The sequence below is a fragment of the Lithobates pipiens genome, unplaced genomic scaffold (genome assembly GCF_037356315.1).
Source record: "Lithobates pipiens isolate NorthernLeopardFrog02 unplaced genomic scaffold, aLitPip1_a1.2 Scaffold_57, whole genome shotgun sequence".
NCBI lineage: Eukaryota > Metazoa > Chordata > Amphibia > Anura > Ranidae > Lithobates > Lithobates pipiens.
Window position 1 is genome coordinate 2,656,155 of NW_027507879.1, and position 16,142 is coordinate 2,672,296.

The 16,142-nt window shown below is 43.0% G+C and overlaps 2 protein-coding genes across 2 annotated transcripts in view; one reads left to right on the top strand and one right to left on the bottom strand.

Moving 5' to 3' along the window:
* The window catches only part of DMAC2L (distal membrane arm assembly component 2 like), a 48,993-nt gene extending 42,365 nt beyond the window's left edge, over nucleotides 1-6,628 (bottom strand). Inside the window, exon 1 of the mRNA XM_077467600.1 lies at nucleotides 6,549-6,628. The gene's annotated coding sequence lies outside the window, so the exon portion shown is untranslated. The remainder of the gene's footprint in view (nucleotides 1-6,548) is intronic.
* A 162-nt stretch (nucleotides 6,629-6,790) lies between these two features.
* The window catches only part of L2HGDH (L-2-hydroxyglutarate dehydrogenase), a 47,433-nt gene continuing 38,081 nt past the window's right edge, over nucleotides 6,791-16,142 (top strand). The window contains exon 1 of the mRNA XM_077467599.1: nucleotides 6,791-6,956. Coding sequence (XP_077323725.1) covers nucleotides 6,871-6,956 — 86 coding nt within the window. The 5' untranslated portion in view covers nucleotides 6,791-6,870. The remainder of the gene's footprint in view (nucleotides 6,957-16,142) is intronic.

Genomic DNA, 16,142 nt, shown 5'->3' on the forward strand with positions numbered 1-16,142 from the left:
TGCTGGGAAACACACGGATCCCAGAGACAGCGGGGACCATCCTTATTGCGCAGCACGACTCGCGCATGCGCAGTAGGGAACCGGGAAATGAAGCTGAAAGGCTCCACTTCCTGATTCCCATACCCAAGATGGCGGCGGCAGCACCCGAGAGACGATCGAGAGATCGGTTCGGGTGCCGACATCGTGGGCGTGCTGGGCGGGTAAGTGTCATTATTTTAAAAGTCAGCAGCTGCAGTATTTGTAGCGGCTGGCTTTAAAAAAAAAAAACGGCGGACTCCCGCTTTAATGCATTAAGGTGAAAAAAAATTTACCTTTACAACCCCTTTAAGCGGGAAGCAACAAAGAGTGGTGCAAGCTTGCGCCAGTCATCTGAGCATTAAAAAAAAAAAAATAATAAAATGGCACAGACGCTACTCCTAACAAAAGGGGCGAAAGCCCCTTCGGAGCGATCAGTTCTTTCTTCTGCCATGTCGGAACAGAGAGCTGAAACAGCATGCTCCGATTTCTCGGGCCCTTCTCAGCTCAGACCAGGATGGAGGAGTGGTGTATCATACCCCCAACATTTTGAGATGGGAATGAGGGACACCTACTAGCAAATGTATGAGGGCCATAGGACACGCCCCTCCCGCACCCTCTTAAAAAGCAGAATTAACCAAAAAAAAACTAAAAAACGTTAATTAAATCCACAAGGGATTTTTTTTACCACTACTATTGCTTTATATTGGCTTTTAAAATTTACAAATGCAGCCATTTAGAAATCGGATGAAAGGTTTAGCACTTGGAAACACTTTTTGAAAGATAAAAAGTGCATTTTATATATATAGATCAGACCAAAATGAGGGACAAATGAGGAGGAAAGAGGGACAGAGGGACATTTCTCCAAATCAGGGACAGTCCCTCGAATTCAGGGACAGTTGGGAGCTATGGTGTTAACCCTGCAGGCTCTTTTTCCACATCGAAGACGTAGTCTGTTGTAGTCCCTCTGTGAATTGGGGGTAGATCCGCACTAGTTACTTTTTCACAAGCAGATCTCTCTGTTAATGTGACTACATGGCTCCTGACAGTTTTCTGCACCACTGCAATGAACCGAGAAGGCTTAGTTAATTCCCCATTAGGCCGCGTACACACGGGCGGACTGTCTGCCCAACTAAGTTCGTCAGACAATCCGTTCAAAATTTGCATGAACGGACTTGACCACACACGATGAGCAGACAGTCTGCTGAAAGCGTGCGCGATGATGTCTACAGCACGTACGACGGGACTAGAAAAACGACGTCCTATACACTGCAATGCAACCTTCGGCCGTGTAAATCCTTTCTGAGCATGCGCTATACTTAGTCCGTCCAACTTGCCTACACACGAGCGGACTGTCCGCTGAAACCAAGTTTGGACGGACAAAACCAAGTTTGAACGGACTGTCTTACGGAAATTCCGTAAGACTTTGTTCGTCAGACTGTCCGCTGAAAAAGTCCGCTGAAGCCCACACACGAGCGGATTGTCCGCTGAAACACTGTTCAGCGGACTAAGTTGGGCAGACAGTCCGCCCGTGTGTACGCGGCCTTAGTCTCCACTGTAAACATAGGTATCAATACAGGAGTACAATTGAGACCCCTTTCACACCAGGGCGTTTTGCAGGCACTATAGCGTTAGAAATAGCGCCTGCAATCCGCCCTCAAACTGCTGCGCCATTCATTCCAGTGTGAAAGCCCCGAGGGCTTTCACACCGGAGCGGTGCGCTGGCAGGACGTCAGGAAAAGTCCTGCCAGCAGCTTCTTTGGGGCGGTGTGTTTACCGCTCCTCCACCACTGCTCCCTATTGAAATCAATGGGGCAGTGCTGCATTACCGCCGGCAAAACGCCGCTATTTGGGCGGTTTTAACCCTTTCTCGGCTGCTAGCGGGGGGGGGGGGGGGTTAAAGCACCCCGCTAGTGGCCGAAATGCACTGCAAATCCGACCATAAAATGCTGCTAAAAATAGCGGCGTTTTACTGCCGACGCTATAGGCTCTGCGGTGTGAAAGGGCAGTAAAGACAGATCACTGCATTCTAACCAATCAGGGACACATTACTTTTTAAGTGAACCTGCCTTCTGCATCGTTGCACCCAGAGCATCCTGTATATGCATGCCCAATCTGTCTCCTCCCTACTTGCACCCTGACCATACCGTGCATTTATGCCTACTCTGCCTCCTCGGACTGAGACCACAATGTGCATCTGCTCCATCTGCCTCTTGCACCCTCACACCCGCCTCCTGCATTGTTGCACCCAGACCATACTGTGCATGCATGCCTGCTCTGTCTCCTGCAGCCATGTACTGAGACCATACTGAACATGCTTACCTGCTCTACCCGCTATCTACCTTCTGCATTCTTTCACCTAAAGCGTACTGTGCATGCATGTCCACTCCATCTGCCTTCTTTGTACACTGACCATAGTGTGCATGTCTGCCCATTCTATCTGTCTCCTTGCACACAGGCGATACTGTGCAATGCATGTCCGCTCTTCCTGACTCCTGCATTGTTGCACCCAGACAACACTGTGCATGCATGCCCGTTCTATCGGTCTCCTGCGGGCATGCACCCAGACTATGCTGAACGTGCTCACTCGCTCTACCTTCTGGCACCCAAAGCAATACTGTTCATGCATGCATGCCTGCTCTGTCTCTTACGGCCATGTGCCTAGACCGTACTGAACATGGTTACCCACTCTATCTACCTTCTGCATTCTTGCAACTAAAGCGTACTGTGCATGCATGTCCACTCCATCTGCCTTCTTTGCACCCTGACCATAGTGTGCATGTGTGCCCACTCGATCTGCCTTCTTGCACACAGACAATACTGTGCATGCATGTCCGCTCTTCCTGACTCCTGCATTGTAGCATCCAGGCAACACGGTGCATGCATGCCCCCTATATTGGTCTCCTGCGGGCACGTACCCAGTCTATACTCAACATGCTTACTCACTCTACCGTCTGCATTCTTGCACCCAAACCATACTGTTCATGCCCGCTCTGCCTCCTTTGCACCCTGACCATGATAAGCATGTATGCCTACTCTATCTGCCTCCAGCGTCCCTGCTCTCTTTTGCTCCCCAGCCATACTGAGTATGTATCTCTCGCTCTGCCTCCGTGCACTATGCATGCATGCATACATACATACCCGCTCTGTCTGCCCCCTCGCTCCTCAACCATACTGTGAATGTATTTCTTTATATCTACCTCTTTGCAAGCATACGCAACGCCTCATTGTCCCTGCAAGGAGAGCACAGCAGGTTGGCCCCAGGGAGACTTAGCACAACAGCTATTTTATGCAGCTTTACCATGGGCATAGACTTTGAAGATTGTGCTGCAGAGACGAAGGGGGAATCAATAATGGCAGGACATGAGGTATACATTCAATTTATTCATGGTGGGGGGGGGGGGGGGTGCAAATTCAATCTGTTAATGATGGTTTAATAATAATAACAACAACAATAAGCGTATATTGATTAGTTTGCGCAAGAGTTATAGCGTCTACAAAATAGGGGGATAGATTCATGTCATTTTTATACTTTTTTACTAGTAATGGTGGTGATCAGCGATATTTTTGCGGGACTGCGACACTGTGGCGGACAGATCAGACACTTTTTTGGGACCACTGACATTACACAGCGATCAGAGCTAAAAAATAGTCACTGATTACTGTATAAATGTCACTGGCAGGAAAGGGGTTAACACTAGGGGGCGATCAAGGGGTTAACTGTGTTCCCTAGTGAGGTGTTTCTAAATGTTGGGGGAGGGGACTGACTGGGAGTACAGAGAGATCGCTGTTCCTGATCACTAAGAACAGACGATCTCTCTACTCCCCTGTCAGAACGGGAAATCTGTTTGTTTACATTGACAAATCCTGGATCTCTGTGGAGTGCTGCAGGTGGCCAGTGGTCATCGTGCCCGTGCGCATCGGCTCTGGCATCACGCATTCCCCGTATTGCGCTTAAAGCGACCAACGTACAGCTATGGCAATTCGCACAGCCGTGCCAACATGCCGCCGCATGATGGTGGCTGGTTGGCAAGCAGTTAATAAACACACGCTGACCTGTCCCAGGATCCAGTGATGCGGTCGTGCGAAGCCTCGGTTCTCTCCTCCGCCGCAGGAATCACTAATGTGGGCACCCGGCTGTGAGAGCTTGCAGATTCACAGTTGGATGCGCATTGTGCATGCGCGAGTCGCACTGCGCATCCTACATGGCCGGGCAATCTTCTGGGGCCTGTGATGTGTCCCAGAAGATTGCAGGGAGGGAGGGGGGTCACCTGCCAAAACTAGGTACCCGCTCCCCCCCCAAAAAAATGACATGTGGCATGTCAGGAGTCCTTAAAGCGGAAGTTCCACTTTTGGGTAGAACTCCGCTTTAAGAAAAAAAAAAAAAAAAAAAGAGAGAAGAAGGAAGAAGAAAAGCCTTTTTTCTTTTTTTTCCCCCTTTCAGCAGCTTAGTAGATTCCCCTATGTATTCTTATGTGGTAGAGCAGTATTCATTTTAGTTACAGTCTTTTGACTAACATGCCATTTTAGTTTTAGTCGTATTTCAGTCCTCTGAATTGTTTTAGTCGTATTTTTCTCGACTAAAATAGTATTAAAATGTAGTCGACGAAAATATTTTAGTCTACGACATTAACACTGCTCCCAGCAACAATAGACCCCTATGTAAAAACAAATCCCCCTCCAGTGACAATAGATACCCCAGCAGCCAGCATCACCAGACCCTGTAGCACACTATTGCTACTGCATACACCAGGGGTAGGCAACCAGTAGCCCTCCAGCTGTTGTGGAACTACATTTCCCATGAGGCATTGCAAGGCTGGCAGTTACAATTACTTCCAGAGCATAGCTCCCAACTGTCCCTGATTTCAAGGGACTGTCCCTGATTTGGAGCAATGTCCCTCTGTCCCTTATTCCTCCTCATTTGTCCCTCATTTTGGTCTGATATATATAGTTGTATATAAAATGCACTTTTTATCTATCAAAAAGGGTTTCCCAGTGCTAAACCTTTCATCTGATTTCTAAATTGCTGCATTTGTAAATTCCAAACGTCAATATAAAGGAATAGAAGTTGTAAAAAAAAAAAAAAAAAAAAATGACTTGTGGGTTTAACCACTTCCCGCCCGGCCTAAAGCAGAATGACGGCCGGGCGGTGTTTCAGTTATCCTGACGGGGCGTCATATGATGTCCAGCAGGCTAAAAGTAGTAATCAGTCTGTGCTGATTGTTTATCAAAGCAGCCCCCCTTGGATGCCCACACTGGACCACCTGGGAAGCCACCAGGAAGCACCCAACATGTGGATGGCCAGGTACATGCCCCATGGCCAGACACATGTGCAAATTAATGCCCAACATATGCCAGTGCCCACAAATGGGCAACCTCTATGACACAAATAAAAACAGTGATGCCCAGCAATACCACCCATCAGTGTCATCAGTGCCACCCATAAGTACCCATCAGTGCCACCCATCAGTGCCGCCTATGAGTGCCCATCAGTGCCACCCATCAGTGCCGCCTATGAGTGCCCATCAGTGCCGCCTATGAGTGCTCATCAGTGCTGCCTATGAGTGCCCAGTGCCGCCTATGAGTGCCCATCAGTGCCACCTATAAGTGCCCATCAGTGCCGCCTATGAGTGCCCCCATCAGTGCCGCCCATCAGTGCCGCCCATGAGTGCCCCCATCAGTGCCGCCCATGAGTGCCCCCATCAGTGCCACCCATCAGTGCTGCCTATAAGTACCCATCAGTGCCGCCTATGAGTGCCCATCAGTGCCGCCTGAGTGCCCTGTGCCCGTCAGTGCAGCCATATCAGTGCCTGTCATTGAAGAAGAAAACGTTTTTATTTACAATTTTTTTTTAACAAAAACAAAGAAAAAACTTTTTTTTTTTTTTTTCAAAAATGTTGGTCTATTTTTTTAATTGTTGCGCAAAAAGTAAAAGTCACAGAGGTGATCAAATGCCACCAAAAGAAAGCTCTATTTATGGGAACAAAAAGGATAAGAAATGAGTTTGGGTACAGCGGTGTATGTCAGCACAATTGTCATTCAAACTGCAACAGCGCTGAAAATTGGCCTGGGCAGGAAGGGGGGTATAAGTGTCTGGTATTGAAGTGGTTAACCAATCATGTTTTTTTATTTTTTTTGTACAATTCTCCTTTTAGGGGGGCGTGGCAAGGGGTGTGTCCTATGCCTGCATACTTTTGTTGGTAGGTGTCCCTGATTCCCATCTCAAAAAGTTTGGAGGTGTGCCAGAGGCATGCTGGGACTTGTAGTTCTACAACAGCTGGAGGGCCCCGGGTTGCCCACCCCTGCTGGCATACACTGAGATCTGGAGGTGCTGTGCACAGCAGAGATGTATGCACTGCGCACAGCAATATCTACATTGTTATACACGGTGACAGTAATGGAGGAGGACAGACAGGGGAACGTGACACAAATACACGGATATCATATTGTATATATAAAAAACAATAATTCTATACAACAAACACCAAAATGATTATCAAGTTCACACGCAGCTCCCATAATAACACGCTCACCTCTAACAGCCACTGTCTATTACAACGCCCCGCCCTTCTACCTTCAACCTTCCTTACAAAACGTCCATTGGCTGAGATGGTTACCCCCCCGCTGCCATACAATTGGTTGGAGACTCTCCGCCCCTTTCTTCTAATTGGTCGCCCAGTCTAACTCTGTGTGTACTTCCTCTGGTTGACCATGTGGGTTGTGTTTTTGCAGGGCTGCGTGCGATTGGCTGTGGAGTAGAGGCCTGATGTGATTGGCTGGTGGCTGCCCTGGCAGACCTAGGGAGTTGTGTGACTCTGGTGGATAGGGCCGGGGGGGGTGGGGTAGGTCTGAGAAATGTTCGGGCTGTGCTGTGCGAGGGCTGGCGGGGCCTTGCTGCGGAGGCGCTCCGGGCTGGGCGGCCACACTGTGCGGGCTCTCAGGTAAGGCGGACTGCTGCTGGGGATTTATACAGTGAATGCAGGCCACGGGGGTCACTCTCTGGACTGCAGTACCCGTGGCGGGCGCTGGGGGGCAGTATATAAAACACGGGTTGCTATCATTGAACGTATCTATACTAGACCATCGAGGCGGAAGGAGCGAGTGACTGCAGTCCCCATAGCAACCAGGGAGAGTGTTGTCACTGCGGGCTACTGTCATCTGAATTCTGATTTGTTGTCACTGATTATTATTATTATTATTATTATTATTAATAATAAAAAAAAATTATATATACAATTTTTTTTTTCTTGTGGTGATAGAAATAGGAATAACATTTATTTCTCAACCAGGGCAGCTTTTTGTATGTGTGTGTGTGTGTGTGTGTATATATATATATATGTATATGTGTGTGTGTGTGTGTGTGTGTGTGTGTGTGTAATATATATATATATAACACACACACACACACACACACACACACCTGCCCTGGTTGAGAAATAAATGTTATTCCTATTTCTCACCACAAGAAAAAAAAAAAAAAATTGTGTGTGTATATATGTGTGTGTGTGTGTGTGTGTGTATATATATATATATATATATATATATATATATATATATATATATATATATATATATATATATATATATATATATATATATATATATATATATATATATATTTTTATTTTTTTTTTTCTTGTGGTGATAGGAATAACATATTTATTTCTCAACCAGGGCAGTTTTTTATGTGTGTGTATGTATGTGTATATATATATATATATATATATATATATATATATATATATATATATTTATATTTTTTTTTTATTATTATAAAAAAAATCTATAATAAAATCGATTGCAATTTTCAGAATCGATTAATCGGCCAGTAACATAATGGGGTTAAAAAACTAAAAAAGAGCCCTTTATAGTACAAAAATAGCAAATAATCGCTACTGTAAATATTACTTTCACTGTTCTACAGTAAAAAAAAAAGGAACCCCTTACAGTAGTGATTATCTGCTTTTTGTTGTAGCATAAAGGGCTGCTTTTAGGTTTGTTTAACCCCATTATGTTACTAAACGTCTTAGACCTGGTTCACATCTATGGTGCTTTTTGCAGAAACGCACTACAGTTCATTTACATGGTTTCCTATGGGACACGCTCATATCTGTGCTTTTTTTCAGCCGTTGTGTATTTGGAAACGGTCAGGGACTTTTTTTTTTTTTAAACGAAAAAAAAACAATGCTTTTTTGTTTCAATGTACTTGCAATGTACATGCTTTTCTGCAGCATTGGAGATGCTGCAGAAAAGCATGTAATGGGTTTTGCAGCAAATTGTGTTTTTTAATCTGCCCAACAACAAATTGGCCAAAAAAAATGCAAAAACTCAAATCACGTGTGCAAAAATCAAAACGCACAGCAAAAAGCAATGCAGAAACAGATCAAAAGCAAACTGCATACCGAGGCTTATGCTGGCCACACGGATACATTTTCAGACAAAAAATCTTTATACATTTTCGCTGAATGTTGTTTTGAAATTTTCCCTTGTTTTTTAATATTCTGTTTTTAAAATGAATGTAATTTCTGAACGAAAACCACACTGTCTGAAAATTCCTTTCACCAAGCAGTTTTCCATTTCCAAATTTTCCCATCACTGTGGTTGAAAATGAACATCGGTTTGACCCCCACTAACGAATAGAAAATCAAACAAACGTTCTTAAAGCGGTAGTAAACCCGCACATTTTTTTTAATTTTTTTTTTAAACCTGCAAAGCAAAAGGCATAATGAACTAGTATGCACCGCATACTAGCTCATTATGATATACTTACATTAGAATGAGGCCCCGACATCTGGCCCGATCCACGCCGAGGGAGCTGACATGCTCCCTCGGCGTTTCTTCCGGGTATCGCGGCTCCGGTGCTGTGAGTGGCTGGAGCCGCGATATCGTCACTCCCGCGCATGCGCGCGGGAGATTTCATTCTGGCTGGCCGGCCACTGCCGGATTTTCAGGCCGAGAATCCCCTTGTGCGCATGCGCCGCTGCAGTCAGCGGCTCATACCGAGGGGAATATCTCCTAAACCGTACAGGTTTAGGAGATATTTTTTTTACCTACAGGTAAGCCTTATTATAGGCTTTCCTGTAGGTAAAAGTTAAAAAATCGAGTATACAACCGCTTTAAAATGACATTTTTTTTTTTTTTTTTTTTCTAATAGTATATACAGTATATCTCTTCTGTCTGCTGTTCTCAGAGTGGATTAGATATTTTGCTCTTTAACCATATAGTTGGTTATTTATATTTACCACTGCATAGTGATATTTAAGAATAAAGTGCTTTTTTTTTTTTTTTTTTTTTTTTTAAATGTTACATATTTAAAGAGGAAGTAAACCCTGATGGGTTTACTTCCTCTTTTTTTCCCTGCAAAGGTAAAGCATAATGGACTACTATGCATCGCATAGTAGCTCATTATGTGTCACTTACCTGACACAGGAGCCAGCGAAGTCGCCGCTGATCCCTGTAGTCCGCCGCGTCCATCTTGCTGGTGGCGTCTCGCAGCTCCGACCAATGACAGCGGCGCAACCGCGATGACGTCACTCCCGCGCATGCGCACGGGAGTCGCGCCTCGCAGCTCCGTTGCTGTCATACGGCGAAGCCGCGATGACGTCACTCCCGCGCATGCGCACGGGAGTCGACAAATTTGGCAAATCCATTCTTGGATTTGCCGCATTTAGTGCGCCTGCGTGCCGCTGTCTACGGCGCATGCGCCGTAGACAGCGGTGCCCATTTTCGGGCAAATATCTCCTAAACCATATAGGTTTAGGAGATATTGCTTGGACCTACAGGTAAGCCTTAATCTAGGCTTACCTATAGGTCCAAGTTGTTTGGAAGGGTTTACTTCCCTTTTAACTAAATTATACACTTTTTTTTTTTTTTAAGGTTATTGACCGATTAATCAAAACAATAATCGGCCAACTAATCGATTATGAAAATAATAGTTAGTTGCAGCCCTAAAATATATATACATATATACATATATATATATATATATATATATATATATATATATATATATATATATATATATATATATATATATATTACACACACACACTTTTTTTTTTTTTATATAAAATATTAATAAATATTTTTTAATTATTATTTTTATATATGCTACTCATAATCTTACCTATAAGATTACATGTTAGAAATGAAAAGATTGAATATGAATAATCTCTCCTGTTTGATGCTTAGCTTGTGTTTATGTATATATCTATATGCTTTTTTTTTTTTTTTTTTTTTTGTTTAAAGTTCCTTTTTATAACCTCCTCGTTTGTCACATTTGCCAAATAACATTTATCCTGTAACCTTCGAAAATCATACAATGTAAACTTTTATGTCTTAAAAAAAAATTAAAAATGATTGCTACGATATTACACATGGGGGGGGGGGGGAGGAATAATAATTTAGGCCTGAAGATTACACAAAACCCCCAAAACGTTATGTATTTTCTGAAAAAAATTTGAAAGTAAAAAAATTTCGTCACCAGTTTTCCAAATTTAAATGTGATTGGGGAATTGAAATGGTTATATTTTAAAGCATAGGGCCAATCAGCACTGTCCAGGCAGAGGGTCAGGGGTCTTGGATCCTGAAAGGTCCGCTCCAGTGAAGTACGAGAGCTCCTCCTACAAGCTTTAACCAGGAACTGATAGAAATCACAAGACTGCTACAGTTGTGCTCATAAGTTTACATACCCTGGCAGAATTTTATGATTTCTCATTTATCAGAGAATATGAATGACACAGATTTTCTTTCACTCATGGTTAGTATTTGGCTGGAGCCATTTATTATCAATCGACTGCGTTTACGCTTTTTAAATCCTAATGGCAATAGAAACTACCCAAATGACCCTGATCAAAAATTACATACATGCACGCAAGTTGTTTGTTTCAAATTTATTTTTCTTTATTTTCCATAAAGCAAAAAATATTTACAAAACCCATTATACAACATCCATTATCACAAACATTTGTCTCAACATAAATACATCAATAAAAGAGATATCTAAATAGATATCTAATGCATCACTTACTATATCTCCTCTTCCCACCCTCTTCTTTCTTCACCCTCCATTCACACCAAAAAAAAAGAAAAAAAAAGGGGGTGTGGCTCGGCAGCTGAGGAAGATGGTCGCTTAAGTCTCTCCCGCATACAGAGACACTTTTTCCATTCTTATCGGAGGTAATCTTTATAATTTTCCTAAAGGAATCCTATGGGAACATCCCCTGAAACTTCCTCCATCTCACGTTTCCGTTCTACCCACGATTTAACTCCCGAATTGATTAGTTTACTGCCTGATTTGTCCCGATCTCAATCGCCCGATATGGCTTCTTCACGAAATAGACAATTACGGCCGGAACATTTACAAATGCATGACGCTTCACCCCTTTCACAATTGCCTCATGCTGGTAATGAAAGTACTATTTTACTTTCACCAAATCAACCACCAAGTCTAAATAATCTCTGCTACATTGCGGCAGATATAAAGGACTCTTTTGCTGATTGAAAAAAAAAAAAAAATGACGGCAGCCATCTCTGAATTGCATATTGATATTCAATCTATTGCGGGCAGAGTCCAAGATATTGAAAAAAAATCAATGCCCCTCATTCCATCAACATTACTAAATCTCAAAACTTTGTGATTATAGTAGACTAGGGCTGCAACTAACGTACGATTATTTTCATAATCAATTAGTTAGCTGATTATTGTTTCGATTTAATTGGTTAATAACCTTTAAAAAAAAAAAAAAAAAAAAAAAAGTGAGTCAAATTGACGTTCATTTTAAACCACAGTGACGGTAAAATTTTTAAATAGAAAACTTCTTAGTCAAAGGAATTTTCAGACAGTGGATGTGGTTTTCGTTCAGAAATGACATTCATTTTAAAAACAGAATGTTAAAAACAAGTGAAAATTTCAAACAAAATTCTTTCATTCAGCGAATGTACAAAGATTTTTCATCTGAATATTCTCATCTGAAAACTGATCTGTGTGGCCAGCATAAGGCTCGGTGCACACCTATGCAGTTTGCTTTTGATCTGTTTCTGCAGTGCTTTTTGCTGTGCGTTTTGATTTTTGCGCACGTGATTTTAATGCAATTCGCATTTTTTGCCTTTTTTCTTTGGGCAGATTAAAAAAAAACAAATTTCTGCAAAAACGCATTGCATGCTTTTCTGCAGCTTCTCCATTGAAGTATAAAAAAGCACCAATAAACACAGAGATGTGAACCAGGTCTAAGACGTTTAGTAACAGAATGGGGTTTAAAAAACGAAAATTGGCCCTTTTATAGTAGAAAAAAAACTGATAATCACTGCTGTAGGGGTTCATTTTTTTTATTGTAGAACAGTGAAAGTAATATTTACAGTAGCGATTATTTGCTCTTTTTGTACTATAAAGGGCATATATATATATATATATATATATATATATATATATATATATATATATATATATATATATATATATATATATATATATATATATATATATATATATATATATATATATATATATATATATATATATTTTTTTTTTATAACCTCATTATGTTACTGGCTGATCGATTATGAAAATAGTAATCGATTAATTTCATAATCGATTAGTTGACGATTAATCAATTAGTTGTTTCAGCCCTATAATAGACATTTGGAAGACCTTGACAATCGTGGCAGACGTCATAATTTACGATTGAGAGGACTCCCAGAAAATGTTACGTAAGATCAATTGCAAGATGTGGTAGTTTGTATTGTCAACAAAATCCTGGAGAGAGAACCTGCAATACCGATCGCGGGCCCCGCCTACCTGCAGACCCGCTCGAAATGAGTGGACTTTTGTCCGCGCGGGAAAAGTCCGCTCATTTCAAAAGTACGGCGGACTGGCACGCACACGCACACGCACACGCACACGCACACGCACACGCACACGCACACACACGGCATGCGAGTCCGGCGGGAAGATTCAGTGATTAGTTACATTTTAACATGTGCCCACTGTCTAGTGTCTGTCTTAAAGAGGAAGTAAACCTTCCTGTATTCTTTGTACCTATAGATAAGCCTAGAATAAGGTTCATCTAAAGGTAAATATCTCCTAAACGTGCGCCGTTTAAGAGACATTTACAGTATAATGCGCCGATGATGTAATTGGCGCATGCGCTCTTGAAGGAACGTGCGCCCGTACCGTTTCTTCAGAAGCCTGTGCTGTGACCGACGGCTCCCATGCGCATGCGGGGGGAGTGATGTCACGTGGCTCCGGCCAGTCACACAGCCGGAGTCTGCGGCCCCAGAAGGAAGATGTTTACTTCCTCTTTCATTCCCTGCAAAGGTAAACCATAATGGACTACTATGCATCGCATCGCACAGTAGTCCATTATGTGTCACTTGCCTGACACAGGAGCCAGCGAAGTCGCCGCTGTCCCCTGTAGTCCGGCGCATCCATCTTCTCGGTGGGTCTCGCTGCTCCGCTGCTGTCATTCGGCGAAGCCGTGATGATGTCACTCTGGCGCATGCGCACGGGAGCCGCCACTCGCGGCATATCGCCGTTGACCGCGGCGCGCTCAGTGCGCTTGCGCGCCGCTGTCTATGGCGCATACGCCATAGACAGCAGTGCCTGTCTTTCGGCAACTTGGGAGATATTTATTGGACCTACAGGTAAGCCTTAACCTAGGCTTACCTGTAGGTCAAAGTGTGTTGTAAAGGTTTACAACCACTTTAATATTCCACTTACTGATGTACCGGAATGGTATGCTGAATTTCAAATACTGATTCAGATAAGTTATAAAGGCGTATATAATACTCCCAATATTTGATCGCTTCTTGTTTCCATTTGAATGGAAACTTTTTGTAGAAGTATCTGTGTTTTTTCTGATTTCTCATAGTTTACTTTAAAGTTACTTAATTCCTCAAATTGCTTAAATTCTTTTATTAAATTAGTGATTGTTATAATAGGGTTAGTTACGTATATTAGTAAATCATCTGCATAAACAGCTGTCTTATATTCTCTCTTTCACTTTTATCCCGAGTTTCCCTATTTTCTCTTATTGCATTAATGAGATGCTCCATCACTAATATATATATAACAGTGGGGAAAGGGGACATCCCTGTCTTGTTCCGTTTTTGATATCTTTATATATTCTGATAATATTCTGTTTTATTTTTACCTTAGCTCTTGCATTGGTATATAATGCGACAATCCTACCTAACATTCTGGAACCTAATCCCAACTGAATTAATGTTTCCTCTAAGAACTGCCAACCCCACCCTATCAAATGCTTTTTTTCATCTATAGCTAATAGGGATGCTGGGATGGCAGTTCTCTGAGCGTATTCTACACAAAGGTGTTTGAATGGCTATTAAAGGTAACCATCCTCACCTGTGATCTGTTTGCTTTAATTGGTGTGTGTATAAAAGCTCAATTAATTTCTGGACTCCTGACAGACCCGTGCATCTTTTATCCAGTGCTGCACTGACGTTTCTGGATTCTGAGTCATAGGGAAAGCAAAAGAATGGTCAAAAGATCTGCAGGAAAAGGTAGTTGAACTGTAAAAAAAAAAAACAAGGAAGGGTTATAAAATGATATCCAAGGAACTGAGAATGCCAATCAGCAGTGTTCAAATTCTAATCAAGAAGTGGAAAATGAGAGGTTCTGTTGAAGCCAAACCACGGTCAGGTAGACCAACTAAAATTTCAGCCACAACTGCCAGGAAAATTGTTCGGGATACAAAGAAAAACTCACAAATAACTTCAGGTGAAATACAGGACCAAAACATGTGGTGTGGTTGTTTCGAGATGCACAATAAGGAGGTACTCGAAGAAGGATGGGCTGCATGGTTCGAGTTGCCAGAAGAAAGCCATTGCTACGCAAATGCCATAAAGTATCCCACTTACAATACGCCAAACAGCACAGAGACTAGCATCAAACCTTTTGGCACAAAGTCATTTGCAGTGATGAGACCAAAATTGAGCTTTTTGGCCACAACCATAAACACTACATTTGATGAGGTCAACAAGCCCTATGATGAAAGGTCCACCATTCCTACTGTGAAACACGGAGGTGGATTGCTGATGTTTTGGGAATGTGTGAGCTACAAAGGCCACAGGAAATTTTGGTCAAAATTGATGGCAAGATGAATGCAGTATGTTATCAAAAAATACTGGAGGAACATTTTGCATTCTACAGCTGGGAAGTTGCGCATGGGATGTACTTGGACATTCCAACATGACAATGATCCAAAACACAAGGCCAAGTCGACCTGTCATTGGCTACAGCAGAGGGAAGGTTCTGGAGTGGCCATCTCAGTCTCCTGACTTCAATATCATTGAGTCACTCTGGGGAGATCTCAAACGTGCCGTTCATGGAAGACAGCCCAAGAATTTCCAGGACCTGGAGGCTTTTTACCAAGACGAATGGGCAGCTTTACCATCTGAGAAGATAAAGAGCCTCATCCACAAATGCCACAAAAGACTTCAAGCTGTCATTGATGTTAAACGGGGCAATACAAGTTATTGAGAACTGAAGTATGTAAACATTTGATCAGGGTTATTTGGGTAGTTTCTGTTGTCATTATAATTTTAAAAAGCGTAAACACAGTTGATTGAGGCTCGGTTCACACAGGGGCGACTGCAATCTGACTTCAGGTCGCCCCTAGTCGCCTCAGGTCGGACAACATTTAAAAATCAATGTAAGTGAATGAGAGCCGTCTTAATGCACGCTACTGAAGTCGCCTCCGACTTCAAAAGAAGTTCCTGTACTACTTCAATCCGACTTCTAGGCGACTTGTACCCATTGATTTCAATGGAGGTCGCCTCCAAGTCGGATCTCTGTCTATACGGAGGAGACTTTGACAGAATTATTAGCTCTGAAGGGGGAACTCCACGCCAAATTTCTGAAAAAAATTTGGCGTGGGTTCCCCCTCCGAGAGCATACCAGGCCCTTAGGTCTGGTATGGATTCCAAAGGGAACCCCCTATGCCGAAAAAACGGCGTGGGGGTCCCCCCCAAATCCACACCAGACCCTTATCCGAGCACGCTACCCGGCCGGCCAGGAAAGGGGGTGGGGATGAGCGGGCGGCCCCCCCCCCCCCCACCCCAAAGCACCTTGTCCCCATGTTGATGAGGACAAGGGCCTCTTCCCGACA